Source organism: Bombina bombina, chromosome 3 (genome assembly GCF_027579735.1).
Source record: "Bombina bombina isolate aBomBom1 chromosome 3, aBomBom1.pri, whole genome shotgun sequence".
NCBI lineage: Eukaryota > Metazoa > Chordata > Amphibia > Anura > Bombinatoridae > Bombina > Bombina bombina.
This window is the reverse complement of record NC_069501.1, coordinates 371,079,355-371,100,983: the sequence shown is the minus strand read 5'-3', so window position 1 is coordinate 371,100,983 and position 21,629 is coordinate 371,079,355. Positions and strand designations below refer to the sequence as shown.

General features: G+C 37.7%; 1 protein-coding gene across 1 annotated transcript in view; it reads right to left on the bottom strand.

Moving 5' to 3' along the window:
* F5 (coagulation factor V) overlaps window positions 1-21,629 on the bottom strand; it is a 423,639-nt gene that overhangs the window by 239,501 nt on the left and 162,509 nt on the right. The window contains exon 12 of the mRNA XM_053706505.1: window positions 15,263-15,472. Within this exon, the coding sequence (XP_053562480.1) occupies window positions 15,263-15,472 (210 nt within the window). The remainder of the gene's footprint in view (window positions 1-15,262; window positions 15,473-21,629) is intronic.

Here is a 21,629-nt window from a genome sequence, read left to right as displayed (position 1 = left end):
ATATAAAAGGTGAACCTCGCATTGTGTGTGCGGCTGGTGATCTCATGAAGAGGATGTCGGGGATGAAGATAAGAAGATGGATGAAGACTGATGCCGGGATGAAGATAAGATGGAGTGCTGCTGGGTTAATTGTAGAGGTTTGTAGCTTTTTTCCCTCACAAAAAGAGCTGACACTTTAGGGCAATGCCCTACAAAAGGCTTTTTAAGGGCTACATCTGTAGTTTAGTGTTAGTATAGGGTTTTGTTTTATTTTGGGGTGGGTTTTTTTCAGGGGGGTTTTAGAATAGGCATAACTGATTTTTTTATTTTTGGTAATTTGTTATTGTTTTGTAATGGTAGTTTTTTTTTGTAATAGTAGGTTTTTTGTTTTTAATTAATGTAATGTTAGGTTTTTTGTTTAACTAATGTAAGTTTTTAGTTTTTTAAGTAATGTTAGGTTCATTGTTTTTAAAGGTAAAGTTAGGTTTTTTTACTTTTTCAGGTAGGTTTTTTTCTCTTTTTTTTAAGGTAGTTAGCTTTTTTTTTTTTTATAAAGGTAAGGTTAGTCTGTTCTGGGGTAACCTAGGGGTGTTAGGTTAGGGGGTTTAGATGTTAGTGAGTTACTTTGTTATGGGGGTTGTGGTGGTTTAGGGGTTAATAATGTACTGGGTTACTTTGCGGTGGGGGTGTGGCAGTTTAGGGGTTAATAGTCTAGTGGGTTACTTTGCAATAGGGGTGTGGCAGTTTAGGGGTTAATAGACTAGTTTGGTGCAACTGTTTCCTCCGGGCAAACGTTTTACGCAACCTTTAAAGGGATAGTAAAGTCCAAAGTAAACTTTCATGATTCAGATAGGGCATATCATTTTAAACAATTTTCTAATTTACTTTTATCATAAAATTTGCTTTGTTCTCTTGTTATTCTTAGTTGAAAGCTAAACCTAGATAGGCTCATATGCTAATTTCTAAGCCCTTGAAGGCCGCCTATGCATTTGACAGTTTTTCACAGCTAGAGGGCATTAGTTTATGTGTTTCATATAGATAACACTGTGCTCATGCACGTGAAGTTATTTAAGAGTCAGCACTAATTGCCTGAAACGCAAGTCTGTCAAAAGATCTTAGCTAAGGAGTTATTCTGTAGAAGCGTAGAGACAAGGTAATTACAGAGGTAAAAAGTGAATTTCTATAACAGTGTTGGTTATACAAAACTGGAGAATGGTAAATAAAGGGATTATCTATTTTTTTAAACAATAACATTTTTGGTGTTTACTATCCCTTTGAGGTCGCATAAAAAGTTTGAGTGGTAAATGTGATCGCGTTTGAGCGATTGCATTTACTTTCAATTTGTAATATGAGCGGACATTACCACACAAGGCCGACAATAGAAAATATGTGGAGCGTAAATTACCACAATTTTCCACAAACAAAATTGCCGTCATTTAAACACTGCATCACTTATAATATGGATTTGAGCTTAAAGAACACAGAGATCTCACGATCGTGTTTATGCTCCTGGCGCTAACACTTTTAATCTGGCCCCATATTAGCAGACCAGGATATAAGCCACAAGGCCCTCCTGGCAAGAATTGCTAAAGACATGCTTTTTAAATTAATCTTCATAATTTCAAAAACAGCATCACAAATAAAAGAATTGGCACTCTAAAACAAACCCAATACATCTGAGGGGAAATATAGAGCTCCTGGGGTTTGGGAATCTTTGCCTCCTCCTAGTGGTAGAGAAGAGTAATTCCCAAGAGTAAGGATCATGGACTCTTACCACCTGTATGAAATAAAAAGCAGTCATTTTTAATACTGAATCAGCTGCCATATTCTTCTTTCATATGCCTACCAGTCTTTGGTTTACATGGAGGTATTTAAAAAACATAATTTATGTAAGAACTTACCTGATAAATTAATTTCTTTCATATTAGCAAGAGTCCATGAGCTAGTGACGTATGGGATATACATTCCTACCAGGAGGGGCAAAGTTTCCCAAACCTCAAAATGCCTATAAATACACCCCTCACCACACCCACAAATCAGTTTAACGCATAGCCAAGAAGTGGGGTGATAAGAAAAAAGTGCAAAAGCATAAAAAATAAGGAATTGGAATAATTGTGCTTTATACAAAAAAAAAACATAACCACCACAAAAAAAGGGTGGGCCTCATGGACTCTTGCTAATATGAAAGAAATGAATTTATCAGGTAAGTTCTTACATAAATTATGTTTTCTTTCATGTAATTAGCAAGAGTCCATGAGCTAGTGACGTATGGGATAATGACTACCCAAGATGTGGATCTTCCATGCAAGAGTCACTAGAGAGGGAGGGATAAAATAAAGACAGCCAATTCCGCTGAAAATAATCCACAACCAAAACAAAGTTTAAATCTTATAATGAAAAAAACTGAAATTATAAGCAGAAGATTCAAACTGAAACAGCTGCCTGAAGTACTTTTCTACCAAAAACTGCTTCAGAAGAAGAAAACACATCAAAATGGTAGAATTTAGTAAAAGTATGCAAAGAAGACCAAGTTGCTGCTTTTCAAATCTGATCAACCGAAGCTTCATTCCTAAACGCCCAGGAAGTAGAAACTGACCTAGTAGAATGAGCTGTAATCCTTTGAGGCGGAGCTTTACCCGACTCGACATAAGCATGATGAATCAAAGACTTTAACCAAGACGCCAAAGAAATGGCAGAAGCCTTCTGACCTTTCCTAGAACCGGAAAAGATAACAAATAGACTAGAAGTCTTTCGGAAATTGATAGTAGCTTCAACATAATATTTCAAAGCTCTAACTACATCCAAAGAATGCAACAATTTTTCCTTAGAATTCTTAGGATTAGGACACAATGAAGGAACCACAATTTCTCTACTAATGTTGTTAGAATTCACAACCTTAGGTAAAAATTTATAAGAAGTCCGCAACACCGCCTTATCCTGATGAAAAATCAGAAAAGGAGACTCACAAGAAAGAGCAGATAATTCAGAAACTCTTCTAGCAGAAGAGATGGCCAAAAGAAACAAAACTTTCCAAGAAAGTAATTTAATGTCCAGCGAATGCATAGGTTCAAATGGAGGAGCTTGAAGAGCCCCCAGAACCAAATTCAAACTCCAAGGAGGAGAAATTGACTTAATAACAGGTTTTATATGAACCAAAGCCTGTACAAAACAATGAATATCAGGAAGACTAGCAATCTTTCTGTGGAAAAGAACAGAAAGAGCAGAGATTTGTCCTTTCAAGGAACTTGCAGACAAACCTTTATCCAAACCATCCTGAAGAAACTGTAAAATTCTAGGAATTCTAAAAGAATGCCAAGAAAAATGATGAGAAGAACACCAAGAAATGTAAATCTTCCAGACTCGATAATATATCTTCCTAGATACAGATTTACAAGCCTGTAACATAGTATTAATTACTGAGTCAGAGAAACCTCTATGACTGAGAATCAAGCGTTCAATCTCCATACCTTCAAATTTAAGGATTTGAGATCCTGATGGAAAAAAGGACCTTGCGATAGAAGGTCTGGTCTTAATGGAAGAGTCCACGGTTGGCAAGTGGCCATCCAGACAAGATCCGCATACCAAAACCTGTGAAGCCATGCTGGAGCCACCAGCAGAACAAACGAGCACTCCTTTAGAATCTTGGAAATCACTCTTGGAAGGAGAACTAGAGGTGGAAAGATATAGGCAGGATGATACTTCCAAGGAAGTGACAATGCATCCACTGCCTCCGCCTGAGGATCCCTGGATCTGGACAGATACCTGGGAAGTTTCTTGTTTAGATGGGAAGCCATCAGATCTATTTCTGGAAGTCCCCACATTTGAACAATCTGAAGAAATACCTCTGGGTGAAGAGACCATTCGCCCGGATGTAACGTTTGGCGACTGAGATAATCCGCTTCCCAATTGTCTATACCTGGGATATGAACCGCAGAAATTAGACAGGAGTTGGATTCCGCCCAAACCAGTATTCGAGATACTTCTTTCATAGCCAGAGGACTGTGAGTCCCTCCTTGATGATTGACATATGCCACGGTTGTGACATTGTCCGTCTGAAAACAAATGAACGACTCTCTCTTTAGAAGAGGCCATGACTGAAGAGCTCTGAAAATTGCACAGAGTTCCAAAATGTTGATTGGTAATCTCACCTCCTGAGATTCCCAAACCCCTTGTGCTGTCAGAGACCCCCAAACAGCTCCCCAACCTGTCAGACTTGCATCTGTTGAAATCACAGTCCAGGTTGGAAGAACAAAAGAAGCCCCCTGAACTAAACGATGGTGGTCTGTCCACCACGTGAGAGAGTGTCGTACGATCGGTTTTAAAGATATTAATTGAGATATCTTTGTATAATCCCTGCACCACTGGTTCAGCATACAAAGCTGAAGAGGTCGCATGTGAAAACGAGCAAAGGGGATCGCGTCCGATGCAGCAGTCATAAGACCTAGAATTTCCATGCATAAGGCTACCGAAGGGAATGATTGAGACTGAAGGTTTCGACAAGCTGAAACCAATTTTAGACGTCTCTTGTCTGTCAGAGACAGAGACATGGACACTGAATCTATCTGGAAACCTAAAAAGGTTACCCTTGTCTGAGGAATCAATGAACTTTTTGGTAAATTGATCCTCCAACCATGTTGTTGAAGAAACAATACAAGTCGATTCGTATGAGATTCTGCTAAATGTGAAGACTGAGCAAGTACCAAGATATCGTCCAAATAAGGAAATACCACAATACCCTGTTCTCTGATTACAGACAGAAGGGCACCGAGAACCTTTGTAAAAATCCTTGGAGCTGTAGGCCAAACGGCAGAGCCACAAACTGGTAATGCTTGTCTAGGAAAGAGAATCTCAGAAACTGATAGTGATCTGGATGAATCGGAATATGCAGATATGCATCCTGTAAATCTATTGTGGACATATAATGCCCTTGCTGAACAAAAGGCAGAATAGTCCATATAGTTACCATTTTGAATGTTGGTATCCTTACATAATGATTCAAAATTTTTAAATCCAGAACTGGTCTGAAGGAATTCTCCTTCTTTGGTACAATAAAGAGATTTGAGTAAAACCCCAGCCCCTGTTCCAAAACTGGAACTGGCACGATTACTCCAGCTAACTCTAGATCTGAAACACATTTCAGAAATGCTTGAGCCTTCACTGGATTTACTGGGACACGGGAAAGAAAAAATCTTCTTGCAGGAGGACTTATCTTGAAGCCTATTCTGTACCCTTGTGAAACAATGTTCTGAATCCAAAGATTGTGAATCGAATTGATCCAAATTTCTTTGAAAAATCGTAATCTGCCCCCTACCAGCTGGGCTGGAATGAGGGCTGCACCTTCATGTTGACTTGGGAGCTGACTTTGGCTTTCTAAAAGGTTTGGATTTATTCCAGACTGGAGATGGTTTCCAAACTGATACCGCTCTTGTAGGGGAAGGATCAGGCTTTTGTTCCTTATTGTGACGAAAGGAACGAAAACAATTAGAAGACCTACATTTAACTTTAGATTTTTTATCCTGTGGTAAAAATGTTCCTTTCCCCCCAGTAACAGTTGAAATAATGGAATCCAACTGTGAACCAAATAATTTATTACCCTGGAAATAAAGGGAAAGCAAAGTTGACTTGGAAGACATATCAGCATTCCAAGTTTTAAGCCATAAAGCTCTTCTAGCTAAAATAGCTAGAGACATATACCTGACATCAACCCTAATGATATCAAAGATGGCATCACAAATAAAATTATTAGCATGTTGAAGAAGATTAACAATGCTATGAGAATCATGATCTGTCACTTGCTGCGCTAAAGCTTCCAACCAAAAAATTGAAGCTGCAGCAACATCCGCTAAAGATATAGCAGGTCTAAGAAGATTACCTGAACATAAGTAAGCTTTTCTTAGAAAGGATTAAATTTTTCTATCTAAAGGATCCTTAAAGGAAGTACTATCTGCCGTAGGAATAGTAGTACATTTAGCAAGAGTAGAGATAGCCCCATCAACTTTAGGGATTTTGTCCCAAAACTCTAATCTGTCAGATGGCACAGGATATAATTGCTTAAAACGTTTAGAAGGAGTAACTGAATTACCCAAATTATTCCATTCCCTGGAAATTACTTCAGAAATAGCATCAGGGACAGGAAAAACTTCTGGAATAACTACAGGAGATTTAAAAACCTTATTTAAACGTTTAGATTTAGTATCAAGAGGACCAGAATCCTCTATTTCTAATGCAATTAAGACTTCTTTAAGCAAAGAACGAATAAATTCCATTTTGAATAAATATGAAGATTTATCAGCATCAATCTCTGAAACAGAATCCTCTGAACCAGAGGAATCATTATCATAATCAGAATGATGATGTTCATTTAAAAATTCATCAGAAAAATGAGAAGTTTTAAAAGACTTTTTACGTTTACTAGAAGGAGGAATAACAGACATAGCCTTCTTAATGGATTTAGAAACAAAATCTCTTATGTTAACAGGAACAGGAGTATTAGATGTTGATGGAACAGCAACAGGTAATGTAACATTACTAAAGGAAATATTATCTGCATTAACAAGTTTGTCATGACATACATTACAAACAACAGCTGGAGGAACAGATACCATAAGTTTACAGCAAATACACTTAGCTTTGGTAGATCCAGCATCAAGCAGCGATTTTCCAGAAGTATCTTCTGATTCAGGCTCAATCTGAGACATCTTGCAATATGTAAAAGAAAAAACAACATATAAAGCAAAATTGATCAAATTCCTTAAATGACAGTTTCAGGAATGGGAAAAAATGCCAGTGAACAAGCTTCTAGCAACCAGATGCAATAAACAATGAGACTTAAATAATGTGGAGACAATAATGACGCCCAATCCGGTAACGCCAATATTTTTGGCGCAAAAACATCAAAAATGACGCAACTTCCGGCGACAAGTATGACGCCGGAAATAATAAAGAAAAAAATTTTTGCGCCAAAAAACATAATTTATGTAAGAACTTACCTGATAAATTCATTTCTTTCATATTAGCAAGAGTCCATGAGCTAGTGACGTATGGGATATACATTCCTACCAGGAGGGGCAAAGTTTCCCAAATCTCAAAATGCCTATAAATACACCCCTCACCACACCCACAAATCAATTTAACGCATAGCCAAGAAGTGGGGTGATAAGAAAAAAGTGCGAAAGCATAAAAAATAAGGAATTGGAATAATTGTGCTTTATACAAAAAAATCATAACCACCACAAAAAAGGGTGGGCCTCATGGACTCTTGCTAATATGAAAGAAATGAATTTATCAGGTAAGTTCTTACATAAATTATGTTTTCTTTCATGTAATTAGCAAGAGTCCATGAGCTAGTGACGTATGGGATAATGACTACCCAAGATGTGGATCTTCCACGCAAGAGTCACTAGAGAGGGAGGGATAAAATAAAGACAGCCAATTCCGCTGAAAATAATCCACACCCAAAATAAAGTTTAAATCTTAAAATGAAAAAAACTGAAATTATAAGCAGAAGAATCAAACTGAAACAGCTGCCTGAAGTACTTTTCTACCAAAAACTGCTTCAGAAGAAGAAAACACATCAAAATGGTAGAATTTTGTAAAAGTATGCAAAGAAGACCAAGTTGCTGCTTTGCAAATCTGATCAACCGAAGCTTCATTCCTAAACGCCCAGGAAGTAGAAACTGACCTAGTAGAATGAGCTGTAATCCTTTGAGGCGGAGTTTTACCCGACTCGACATAAGCATGATGAATTAAAGATTTCAACCAAGATGCCAAAGAAATGGCAGAGGCCTTCTGACCTTTCCTAGAACCGGAAAATATAACAAATAGACTAGAAGTCTTTCGGAAATTCTTAGTAGCTTCAACATAATATTTCAAAGCTCTAACTACATCCAAAGAATGCAAAGATTTCTCCTTAGAATTCTTAGGATTAGGAAATAATGAAGGAACCACAATTTCTCTACTAATGTTGTTAGAATTCACAACCTTAGGTAAAAATTTAAAAGAAGTTCGCAACACCGCCTTATCCTGATGAAAAATCAGAAAAGGAGACTCACAAGAAAGAGCAGATAATTCAGAAACTCTTCTGGCAGAAGAGATGGCCAAAAGGAACAAAACTTTCCAAGAAAGTAATTTAATGTCCAATGAATGCATAGGTTCAAACGGAGGAGCTTGAAGAGCCCCCAGAACAGAATTCAAACTCCAAGGAGGAGAAATTGACTTAATGACAGGTTTTATACGAACCAAAGCTTGTACAAAACAATGAATATCAGGAAGATTAGCAATCTTTCTGTGAAAAAGAACAGAAAGAGCAGAGATTTGTCCTTTCAAGGAACTTGCAGACAAACCTTTATCCAAACCATCCTGAAGAAACTGTAAAATTCTCAGAATTCTAAAAGAATGCCAGGAAAAACGATGAGAAAGACACCAAGAAATATAAGTCTTCCAAACTCTATAATATATCTCCCTAGATACGGATTTACGAGCCTGTAACATAGTATTAATCACAGAGTCAGAGAAACCTCTTTGACTAAGAATCAAGCGTTCAATCTCCATACCTTTAAATTTAAGGATTTGAGATCCTGATGGAAAAAAGGACCTTGCGACAGAAGGTCTGGTCTTAACGGAAGAGTCCACGGTTGGCAAGAGGCCATCCGGACAAGATCCGCATACCAAAACCTGTGAGGCCATGCTGGAGCCACCAGCAGAACAAACGAGCATTCCTTCAGAATCTTGGAGATTACTCTTGGAAGAAGAACTAGAGGCGGAAAGATATAGGCAGGATGATACTTCCAAGGAAGTGACAATGCATCCACTGCTTCCGCTTGAGGATCCCTGGATCTGGACAGATACCTGGGAAGTTTCATGTTTAGATGAGAGGCCATCAGATCTATTTCTGGAAGTCCCCACATATGAACAATCTGAAGAAAAACCTCTGGGTGAAGAGACCATTCGCCCGGATGTAACGTCTGGCGACTGAGATAATCCGCCTCCCAATTGTCTATACCTGGGATATGAACCGCAGAAACTAGACAGGAGCTGGATTCCGCCCATACCAGTATTCGAGATACTTCTTTCATAGCCAGAGGACTGTGAGTCCCTCCTTGATGATTGATGTATGCCACAATTGTGACATTGTCTGTCTGAAAACAAATGAACGATTCTCTCTTTAGAAGAGGCCATGACTGAAGAGCTCTGAAAATTGCACGGAGTTCCAAAATATTGATTGGTAATCTCACCTCCTGAGATTCCCAAACCCCTTGTGCTGTCAGAGACCCCCAAACAGCTCCCCAACCTGTCAGACTTGCATCTGTTGAAATTACAGTCCAGGTCGGAAGAACAAAAGAAGCCCCCTGAACTAAACGATGGTGATCTGTCCACCACGTCAGAGAGTGTCGTACAATCGGTTTTAAAGATATTAATTGAGATATCTTTATGTAATCCCTGCACCACTGGTTCAGCATACAGAGCTGAAGAGGTCGCATGTGAAAACGAGCAAAGGGGATCGCGTCCGATGCAGCAGTCATAAGACCTAGAATTTCCATGCATAAGGCTACCGAAGGGAATGATTGTGATTTGAAGGTTTCGACATGCTGAGATCAATTTTAGACGTCTCTTGTCTGTCAGAGACAGAGTCATGGACGCTGAATCTACCTGGAAACCTAAAAAGGTTACCCTTGTCTGAGGAATCAATGAACTTTTTGGTAAATTGATCCTCCAACCATGATCTTGAAGAAACAACACAAGTCGATTCGTATGAGATTCTGCTAAATGTGAAGACTGAGCAAGTACCAAGATATCGTCCAAATAAGGAAATACCACAATACCCTGTTCTCTGATTACAGACAGAAGGGCACCGAGAACCTTTGTAAAAATTCTTGGAGCTGTTGCTAGGCCAAACGGCAGAGCCACAAACTGGTAATGCTTGTCTAGGAAAGAGAATCTCAGAAACTGATAGTGATCTGGATGAATCGGAATATGCAGATATGCATCCTGTAAATCTATTGTGGACATATAATGCCCTTGCTGAACAAAAGGCAGGATAGTCCTTATAGTTACCATTTTGAATATTGGTATCCTTACATAACGATTCAATATTTTTAGATCCAGAACTGGTCTGAAGGAATTCTCCTTCTTTGGTACAATGAAGAGATTTGAATAAAACCCCAGCCCCTGTTCCAGAACTGGAACTGGCATAATTACTCCAGCCAACTCTAGATCTGAAACACATTTCAGAAATGCTTGAGCCTTCGCTGGATTTATTGGGACACGGGAAAGAAAAAATCTCTTTGCAGGAGGCCTTATTTTGAAGCCAATTCTGTACCCTTCTGAAACAATGTTTTGAATCCAAAGATTGTGAATTGATTTGATCCAAATTTCTTTGAAAAATCGTAATCTGCCCCCTACCAGCTGGGCTGGAATGAGGGCCGCACCTTCATGTGGACTTGGGAGCTGACTTTGGTTTTCTAAAAGGCTTGGATTTATTCCAGACTGGAGATGGTTTCCAAACTGACACCGCTCCTGTGGGTGAAGGATCAGGCTTTTGTTCCTTATTGTGACGAAAGGAACGAAAACGATTATTAGACCTAAATTTACCCTTAGATGTTTTATCCTGTGGTAAAAAAGTTCCTTTCCCTCCAGTAACAGTTGAGATAATAGAATCCAACTGAGAACCAAATAATGTATTACCCTGGAAAGAAAGGGAAAGCAAAGTTGACTTAGAAGACATATCAGCATTCCAAGTTTTAAGCCATAAAGCTCTTCTAGCTAAAATAGCTAGAGACATATACCTGACATCAACTCTAATGATATCAAAGATGGAATCACAAATAAAATTATTAGCATGTTGAAGAAGATTAACAATGCTATGAGAATTATGATCTGTTACTTGTTGCGCTAAAGCTTCTAACCAAAAAGTTGAAGCTGCAGCAACATCCGCTAAAGATATAGCAGGTCTAAGAAGATTACCCGAATATAAGTAAGCTTTTCTTAGAAAAGATTCAATCTTTCTATCTAAAGGATCCTTGAAGGAAGTACTATCTGCCATAGGAATAGTAGTACGTTTAGCAAGAGTAGAGACAGCCCCATCAACCTTAGGGATTTTGTCCCAAAATTCTAATCTGTCAGATGGCACAGGATATAATTGCTTAAAACGTTTAGAAGGAGTAAATGAATTACCCAAATTATTCCATTCCCTGGAGATTACTTCAGAAATAGCATCAGGGACAGGAAAAACTTCTGGAATAACTACAGGAGATTTAAAAATCTTATTTAAACGTTTAGATTTAGTATCAAGAGGACCAGAATCCTCTATTTTTAATGCAATTAAGACCTCTTTAAGTAAAGAACGAATAAATTCCATTTTGAATAAATATGAGGATTTATCAGCATCAACCTCTGAAACAGAATCCTCTGAACCATAGGAACCACTATTAGAATCAGAATGATGATGTTCATTTAAAAATTCATCTGAAAAATGAGAAGTTTTAAAAGACCTTTTACGTTTACTAGAAGGGGAATAACAGACATAGCCTTCTTAATGGATTTAGAAACAAAATCTCTTATGTTAACAGGAACACTCTGAGTATTAGATGTTGACGGAACCGCAACAGGTAATGTAACATTAGTAAAGGAAATATTATCTGCATTAACAAGTTTGTCATGACATTCATTACAAACAACAGCTGGAGGAACAGATACCACAAGTTTACAACAGATACACTTAACTTTGGTAGATCCAGCACCAGGCAGCGTTTTTCCAGAAGTATCTTCTGACTCAGTGTCAATCTGGGACATCTTGCAATATGTAATAGAAAAAACAACATATAAAGCAAAATTGATCAAATTCCTTAAATGACAGTTTCAGGAATGGGAAAAAATGCCAGTGAACAAGCTTCTAGCAACCAGAATCAATAAATAATAAGACTTAAATAATGTGGAGACAAAAATGACGCCCATATTTTTTAGCGCCAAAAAAGACGCCCACATTATTTGGCGCCTAAATGCTTTTGGCGCCAAAAATGACGCCACATCCGGAACGCCAACACTTTTGGCGTAAAAAAACGTCAAAAATGACGCAACTTCCGGCGACACGTATGACGCCGGAAACAGAAAAAAATTTTTGCGCCAAAAAAGTCCGCGCCAAGAATGACGCAATAAAATGAAGCATTTTCAGCCCCCGCGAGCCTAACAGCCCACAGGGAAAAAAAGTCAAATTTTAAGGTAAGAAAAAATATTGATTTATTCATATGCATTATCCCAAATATGAAACTGACTGTCTGAAATAAGGAACGTTGAACATTCTGAGTCAAGGCAAATAAATGTTTGAATACATATATTTAGAACTTTATATAAAGGTGCCCAACCATAGCTTAGAGTGTCACAGAAAATAAGACTTACTTACCCCAGGACACTCATCTACATGTAGTAGAAAACCAAACCAGTACTGAAACGAGAATCAGAGGTAATGGTATATATAAGAGTATATCGTCGATCTGAAAAGGGAGGTAAGAGATGAATCTCTACGACCGATAACAAAGAACCTATGAAATAGACCCCGTAGAAGGAGATCATTGAATTCAAATAGGCAATACTCTCCTCACATCCCTCTGACATTCACTGCACCCTGAGAGGAAAACCGGGCTCCAACCTGCTGCGGAGCGCATATCAACGTAGAATCTAGCACAAACTTACTTCACCACCTCCATAGGAGGCAAAGTTTGTAAAACTGATTTGTGGGTGTGGTGAGGGGTGTATTTATAGGCATTTTGAGGTTTGGGAAACTTTGCCCCTCCTGATAGGAATGTATATCCCATACGTCACTAGCTCATGGACTCTTGCTAATTACATGAAAGAAAAGTCCGCGCCAAGAATGACGCAATAAAATGAAGCATTTTCAGCCCCCGCGAGCCTAACAGCCCACAGGGAAAAAAGTCAAATTTTAAGGTAAGAAAAATTGATTATTCAAATGCATTATCCCAAATAATGAAACTGACTGTCTGAAATAAGGAATATTGAACATCCTGAATCAAGGCAAATAAATGTTTAAACACAAATATTTAGAACTTTATATAAAAGTGCCCAACCATAGCTTAGAGTGTCACAAAAATAAGACTTACTTACCCCAGGACACTCATCTACATGTAGTAGAAAGCCAAACCAGTACTGAAACGAGAATCAGTAGAGGTAATGGTATATATAAGAGTATATCGTCGATCTGAAAAGGGAGGTAAGAGATGAATCTCTACGACCGATAACAGAGAACCTATGAAATAGACCCCGTAGAAGGAGATCATTGAATTCAAATAGGCAATACTCTCTTCACATCCCTCTGACATTCACTGCACGCTGAGAGGAAAACCGGGCTCCAACCTGCTGCGGAGCGCATATCAACGTAGAATCTAGCACAAACTTACTTCACCACCTCCACAGGAGGCAAAGTTTGTAAAACTGATTTGTGGGTGTGGTGAGGGGTGTATTTATAGGCATTTTGAGGTTTGGGAAACTTTGCCCCTCCTGGTAGGAATGTATATCCCATACGTCACTAGCTCATGGACTCTTGCTAATTACATGAAAGAAATCCCTCTGGATTAGAATGGGGAAATGCTTTTCTACTTATTTTCCTAAATATCTCCATTAAAGCATTTGAAAAATTGTGTATTTAAATTATGTGCTAATCTTTGTATCTGGAATATTATCTACTCTATATGTGAAAATACACAATTTTATAGTCACACACTAGTAAAAAGAGAATATTTATTAAAACACAAATTTACACAAAAAAATACTCTAACTTTCAATTACTACTATTTGTTTCAGATAATACTTCTTACCTTTGCTTCTAAATATACTGAGGCAATCCTATATAAGTTCTATACTGACTTCCTATCTTTCTACATTCTTCTCCATTCGAATAGTTTTTATGAAACGGAAATTCGCTTTCTGCCAAATGCAAAATCACTGTCCTATAGAATGGTTATTCCTCTCGCCTCTCTACTTATTGACAAACAAAAACACCTTTGGGGCCGATTTATCATTTGTCTGGCGGACATGATCCACTTTAGCGATCATGTCCGCCAGACATCAATAAATGCCGACAGCATACTCTGTCGGCATTTATCATTGCACAAGCAGTTCTAGTGAACTGCTTTTGCAATGCCGCCCCCTGGGGTGTCAATCAACCCGATCGTATACGATCCGTTGCTTCTTAACTCCTGTTTCCGAATGCCCGCGCAGAAACAGGTGAATATGGCGCCGTACGGGGCTTGATAAATCGGCCTCTTGGTGTGCAATAACAGGTGTGTAAAGACAAACTCTAATTATCTCCTATCATTTATTTCCAGAACTCCAACTTCCTTCCTCTGTTTTCAACCTGAATATCCTATTAAATGATTAATCCTTTTAACTACAAGTATTTTTTCCTGGAAATAATAATCTTTTATTATTCACTTATAATAAGAGTTACAAAAACCAGCTGGTGCTTAAATGGCATGCCTGGTATTTTTAGGTTCAGGTCAATGTAAATAATAAAGAATAAAGGCCAAGTTGTATTTAAACATCTTCTAAGTGTGTTGGAATCTAATTTTAAAGAGATTATCATTTAAAATCAGTGCTTGTAACGTTAGTTTCTGAATTATGCTGTATAATTATTTAAGCCAATTTATGATAATTAGCAAGACCTGTATTTTTTTTTTACAAGATAGGGGGCCACCCAACTTATAAGGCTGTACAAAAATGTAACTTTATTGTAACACCTTTATATTGACAAGTCCCAGTGTAATCTTTATTGTACGTGCTTTCACTGTGTTCTGTGGGAGTTTGCAGGAGTTAAACACAAAGATTTGGTGTTTGCAGGGTTAAACACATTGATTTGCAGGTCCGATAGTGATAAAATTACATGCTCTAACAAATTAGTGAATTGAAATTTTCAACTATAAAGGCCTTTTAAAAAAGGAGAATAAATTATAAAGATTTACTTTCTTATGTGTGGAGAATAGCATTTGTTGAAAAAGTATTCTTGATTAAATCTCCTCACTTCAATCAAACCTAACTGAAAATATATTATCCAAAAAACAGATTGCTTGGTTTTATAATAGCTTTTAAGCTGGTTTTCTTCAAATTTCTTAGACAATGAGATACTTGTGATTGTGAATATTTTACATAAAAACCTTCAGAGTTTTTCCTACCTCCTTTGTACAAAATGAGTGGTGCATTTAGGGCCTAGTCACAAAGACTTTTTAAATAAAACTGATCTAAATGTATAAACATTTTATAGATTTCTATGACATACCTACATTATCCATTTCTACAGAAATACTTTCACCAGCCATAGGAAAAAGAGTCACCACATCCTCACTTCTTCCATTGTATTTGAACGAATGCCCACTTAGATGGACCCCAATGATTTCATCCTGGATTCCTACACTAGAAACATGCCATTGAACAACATGATCATGACAAAATCCCAGCCGTTCGTTCCTGTGAGTATATCCATTAATTGCTAAAGAAACCAAGACAAAAAAAGCATTTATTAACATTCTACTTGCCAAAACACTGATTATTGCTATGATTCAAATTTTCATAGTTCATAACAAAAAAATATACTTTTTTTGTATCTACAACATAAATAACTTACGACTAGATTACAAGTTTTGCGTTATGAGTGAAAAAGCTTCATAACGCTGCTTATTCACTACCGCTGGTATTAGGAGTTTTGCAGGTATAGCTGTACCGCACACTTTTTGGCCGTAACGCAACGTAATTGCCGCAGCTTTCAAAAAGTCCTTTTTCAATGGGACTTCCATAGCACAGGTATTACGAGTTTGCCTGTCTGGCCAAAAAGTGAGCGGTACAGCCTATAACTACAAGATCCATACCATAAACTGAAAGTCAGTAGTTATGGCTTTTATGTTACAAAGCCGTAACATAAAACTCATAACTAAAGTGCTAAAAAGTACACTAACACCCATAAACTACCTATTAACCCCTAAACCGAGGCCCTCCCGCATCGCAAACACTAAAATAAAATTATTAACCCCTAATCTGCCGCTCCGGACATCGCCGCCACTAGAATAAACATATTAACCCCTAGACCGCCGCACTCCCGCATCGCAAACACTAGTTAAATATTATTAACCCCTAATCTGCTGTCCCTAACATCGATGCAACCTACATTACTGTTATTAACCCTTAATCTGCTGCCCCCAAAATCACTGCCACTATACTAAAGTTATTAACCCCTAAACCTAACCCTAAGTGTAACCCTAACACCCACTAACTTTAATATAATTAAAATAAATCTAAATAAAAATTACTATCATTAACTAAATAATTCATATTTAAAACTAAATACTTACCTATAAATAAACCATAAGCTAGCTACAATATAACTAATAGTTACATTGTAGCTATCTTAGGTTTTATTTTTATTTTTTGATTAGTTAGTAAATAGTTATTAACTATTTACTAACTACCTAGTTAAAATAAATACAAATTTACCTGTAAAATAAAACCTAACCTGTCTTACACTAACACCTAACCTTACACTACAATTAAATAAATTAAATTAATTAAATACAATTAACTAAATTACAGAAAACCCCCCCACTAAATTACACAAAATAAAAAAGAAATGATCAAATATTTAAACTAATTACACCAAATCTAATAGCCCTATCAAAATAAAAAAGCCCCCCCCCAAAATAAAAAAAAAACCCTAGCCTAAACTAAACTGCCAATAGCCCTTAAAAGGGCCTTTTGCGGGGCATTGCCCCAAATAAATCAGCTCTTTTACCTGTAAAAAAAAATACAAACAACCCCCCAACAGTAAAACCCACCACCCACACAACCAAACCTCCCAAATAAAATCCTATCTAAAAACCTAAGCTCCCCATTGCCCTGAAAAGGGCATTTGGATGGGCATTGCCCTTAAAAGGGCATTTAGCTCTTTTTCAGTCCAAACCCTAAGCTAAAAATAAAACCCACCCAATAAACCCTTAAAAAACCTAACACTAACCCCCGAAGATCCACTTACAGTTTTTGAAGACCGGACATCCATCCTCAACAAAGCCGGGAGAGGTCTTCATCCAAGTGGGCAGTAGTCCTCAACGAAGCCGGGAGAAGTCTTCATCCAAGCGGCAAGAAGTGGTCCTCCAGGCGGGCAGAACTCTTCATCCAGACGGCATCTTCTATCTTCATCCTTCCAACGCGGAGCGGCTCCATCTTCAAGACATCCGGTGCGGAGCATCCTCTTCATACGGTCCCAGCCATACACTGAAGGTTCCTTTAAATGACGTCATCCAAGATAAAGCCCCCTGAATTCCGAATCGGAATCAAAGGTGAAAAAATCCTATTGGCTGATGCAATCAGCCAATAGGATTGAGCTTCAATCCTACTGGCTGATCCAATCAGCCAATAGGATTCAGCTTGCATTCTATTGGCTGATTGGAATAGCCAATAGAATGTGAGCTCAATCCTATTGGCTGATTGCAATTCTATCAGTCAATAGGATTTTTTCACCTTTAATTCCGATTGGCTGATAGAATTCTATCAGCCAATCGGAATTCAAGGGATGCCATCTTGGATGACGTCATTTAAAGGTACCTTCAGTGTACGGCTGAGACCGTATGAAGAGCATGCTCCACGCCGGAAGGATGAAGATAGAAGATGCCGTCTGGATGAAGACTTCTCCCGGCTTCGTTGAGGACTTCTGCCTGCTTGGATGAAGACTTCTCCCGGCTTCGTTGAGGATGGATGTCCGGTCTTCAAAAACTGTAAGTGGATCTTCGGGGGTTAGTGTTAGTTTTTTTTTAAGGGTTTATTGGGTGGGTTTTATTTTTAGCTTAGAGTTTGGGCTGAAAAAGAGCTAAATGCCCTTTTAAGGGCAATGCCCATCCAAATGCCCTTTTCAGGGCAATGGGGAGCTTAGGTTTTTTAGATAGGATTTTATTTGGGGGGTTTGGTTGTGTGGGTGGTGGGTTTTACATTTGGGGGGTTGTCTGTATTTTTTTACAGGTAAAAGAGCTGATTTCTTAGGGGCAATGCCCCGCAAAAGGTCCCTTTAAGGGCTATTGGCAGTTTAGTTTAGGCTAGGGTTTTTTTTTTATTTTGGGGGGGCTTTTTTATTCTGATAGGGCTATTAGATTAGGTGTAATTAGTTTAAATATTTGATCATTTCTTTTTTATTTTGTGTATTTAGTGGGTTTTTTTGTAATTTAGTTAATTGTATTTAAATAATGTAATTTATTTAATTGTAGTGTAAGGTTAGGTGTTAGTGTAAGACAGGTTAGGTTTTATTTTACAGGTAAATTTGTATTTATTTTAGCTAGGTAGTTAGTAAATAGTTAATAACTATTTACTAACTAGTCTACCTAGTTAAAATAAATACAGACTTGCCTGTGAAATAAAATAAAACCTAAGATAGCTACAATGTAACTATTAGTTAAATTGTAGCTAGCTTAGGGTTTATTTTACAGGTAAGTATTTAGTTTTAAATAGGAATTATTTAGGTATTAATTGTAAATTTTATTTAGATTTATTTTAATTATGTTCAAGTTAGTGGGTGTTAGGGTTAGACTTAGGGTTAGGTTTAGCGGTTAATAAATTTAATATAGTGGCGGCGACGTTGGGGGCGGAAGATTAGGGGTTAATAAGTGTAATGTAGGTAGCAACGACATTGGGGGCGGCAGATTAGGGGTTAATAAGTGTAGGTAGGTGGCGGCGACATTGGGGGCGGCATATTAGGGGTTAATAAATGTAGGTAGGTTGCGGCGATGTTAGGGGCGGCAGATTAGGGGTTAATAAGTGTACTGCAGGTTGCGGCGATGTCAGGGGCGGCAGATTAAGGGGGTTTAGACTCGGGGTTTATGTTAGGTTGTTAGGTGTAAACATAAATTTTCTTTCCCCATAGGAATCAATGGGGCTGCGTTACGGAGCTTTACGCTCCTTTATTGCAGGTGTCAGGCTTTTGTTTAGCCGGCTCTCCCCATTGACATCTATGGGGAAATCGTGCACAAGCACGTAAAACCAGCTCAAAGCAGCGCTGGTATTTGGGTGCGGTATGGAGCTCAACGCTGGGTTTTTGCAAACCTGTAATAGCAGCGCTATAGGGAGGTGAGCGGTGGAAATAACTTGCAAGTTAGTACCGAGCCGCTCATAATGCAAAACTCGTAATCTAGCCGTTAGTTCTTTTAATTTATTTATAAGTGGTTAATAGGATATAGGAAAATACCAATATATGGTTAAATATTTCAATAACTGGGCAAATCACATTAAGGCGACATAAAAAAAAAAACCTGGGGTTGACTGAATTAAAAGGGGACAACTTGATTCTGACATTCAACATGCCCCTATACACCTTTGCATGTTTTTTTTATTATTCTTGTCTAAATTGTGGAAAGGCAGATGATAAAAGAGCAGGGGCAGAAATACCCATCCGTGTATAGATATATATGTGTGTGTGAAAGAAAATTGATTGGAATCACGAGAGGTTCAAGCAATCCTGATCTATAGAAATTAGATAGTTGTGGAAAGGAAAAAAGCAGCTATAAGTGTGAACAAATATCCCACTTAGTGGTTTAGGTTAGAAATTGAGAGGGAATGTGGGAACAAGCACTAGGAGTCTACTTAAGAGTCTGAATAGGATTAAGTTGATAAATTAATGCAGTCTTGATATGGTGATAATAGTTCTTAGTCTGTGTATTCACCAATATACATACATTTCAAAAGTTTGTATTAATTTGAAAGTCAACGTATGTTTTATTCTCTGAGTTTTGTGTGACACGTTCCTGGTTCCTCATATATTTTTTGCCACCCCACCTCCGTCGTTTCCGTTGTCCCTCTGCAAGGAAAAAGAATCTTGAGACTATGGTGACTGCATAGGCATGGGACCCTCCTTTTTGGGTGTTGGCGTCTTTCTTTGCTGCCTCTGTAATCTTGTACCTCAAGAGAATCCCATCAATACGCATGATCATTGAGGTAATCATCCACATCACGGGAGAGAATTTCTCTCTTTTGAGGTCCTTGTTACTTTTACGTAACTCATCCAACAATGTATTGATGTTGGTTCTTTAAACTAGAAATGTCCACTTAAGTAATTTTCCAACTTTTTCTTGATTGGCCTAGGTCTCACGGTGTATGAGTTGTATAGTAAGGATCAGAATATCGAAAACAAATTTATTGAGAATTTTTTCAAATGTGAAACAAATTTCTTTTGTTCTCCATGAACATGGTTGATCTCACAGAAACTCTGAGGTCACTCGTTATTCTCCGCAAATGGTAATACTCGGCGAGTGTTGAGGGGTCTAATTCCAGATTTACTGCTTTTTTTTTCTTCTCTTTCCCATTGTTTAGAGCTCATCTCAGTATCTGGAACCGAAAGAAAATCTCTTGAGCCTCTCAATGGCTGCAGGTTTAACTTCTGCAATGGTAAAAACATCTGGTTTGTTTTCCATTGCTTGGGCTTTTGTGTACTCTTTGTTTGACAATTCAGTTATTCAAAATAGGGTGCAAACAATCCCTGCCTCACCAAAGCAGGCATATATAAACACACACAAAAAAGGGATTGCAGCAATTTATTCCAAGCGTGTCAGAAATAGCCGTTTCGTGCAAAGCCCTTTCTCAAGCAAAGTGTTCAAACTGTGCAATTTACAGAAATGTTATACCATGTAATCCCACCCTTTTCAGGTGAATAAGCTTTATTAGCTATTATTGAAAGTGATAGTACATTACACTTAAAAGCTTAAAGTGAAGATGCATCTCTGATAATACAAATATGGGCAAATATGTGTATGATATTTGGTGAAATATTTTTAAGTATCATAATTTATAACAATAATGTATCCTCATGAATTACATCAATATCCTTAGTGATTATTCAAATACAAAATATAAAAAATATTCCAACAATGCATAAAATGTATCATTCATAGTTAAGTGGAAAACATTGGGGGATCAAAAAGGAATAATATAAATAAAAAGAGAAAAGAAAAATCAGACCCTATCCTGCACAGACTCGTACCCAAGCAATATAGCAAATATTAAACCAAGATGCAAGGAGCAGGTGATCCCATAGTGTGAAAAAATCAAACAACATTTATTACACTAGCAATGAGCAAAACAAGCATCTCCTAGCATTCAAGAAAGGAATAAAACCTAATGTGCGCTGGTATTACAAGCGCACTTCCATAGGCTCTAATGGGAGCCTCATTCTAAGGACGTCAAAGACGGCATCAAAACCTCACGAAAGGGGCAGCAAAAGGGGGTAAGTAGCGCAGCGATTGGCAGCATTTTAAAATATATATGTTTCTGACTATATACATATATATTTATGTGTTAATATGTGTATATACACATATTAACATATGAATATATATGTATATAAGCATACACATATATGTATATATTTACTGGGAACACACAGTTCCTGTAGACCCCAATGCCGTTTTTTTTCTAACACCCCACTCCCACCAACTTTAGACCCCAAAAACTTCCTTGTGCAGTTGTTTTTCATTTTTAAAAAAATGCTACATTTTTTAATAAAAAACCATAATGCTATTTTTAGGGCATTTGGGGCACTTTTAGAAAATTAACCAGAGATCAGATCTCTGGTTAATTTTCATAGAGCTAATTGCTACAGCGGTAGCAATAACCAGCCACTT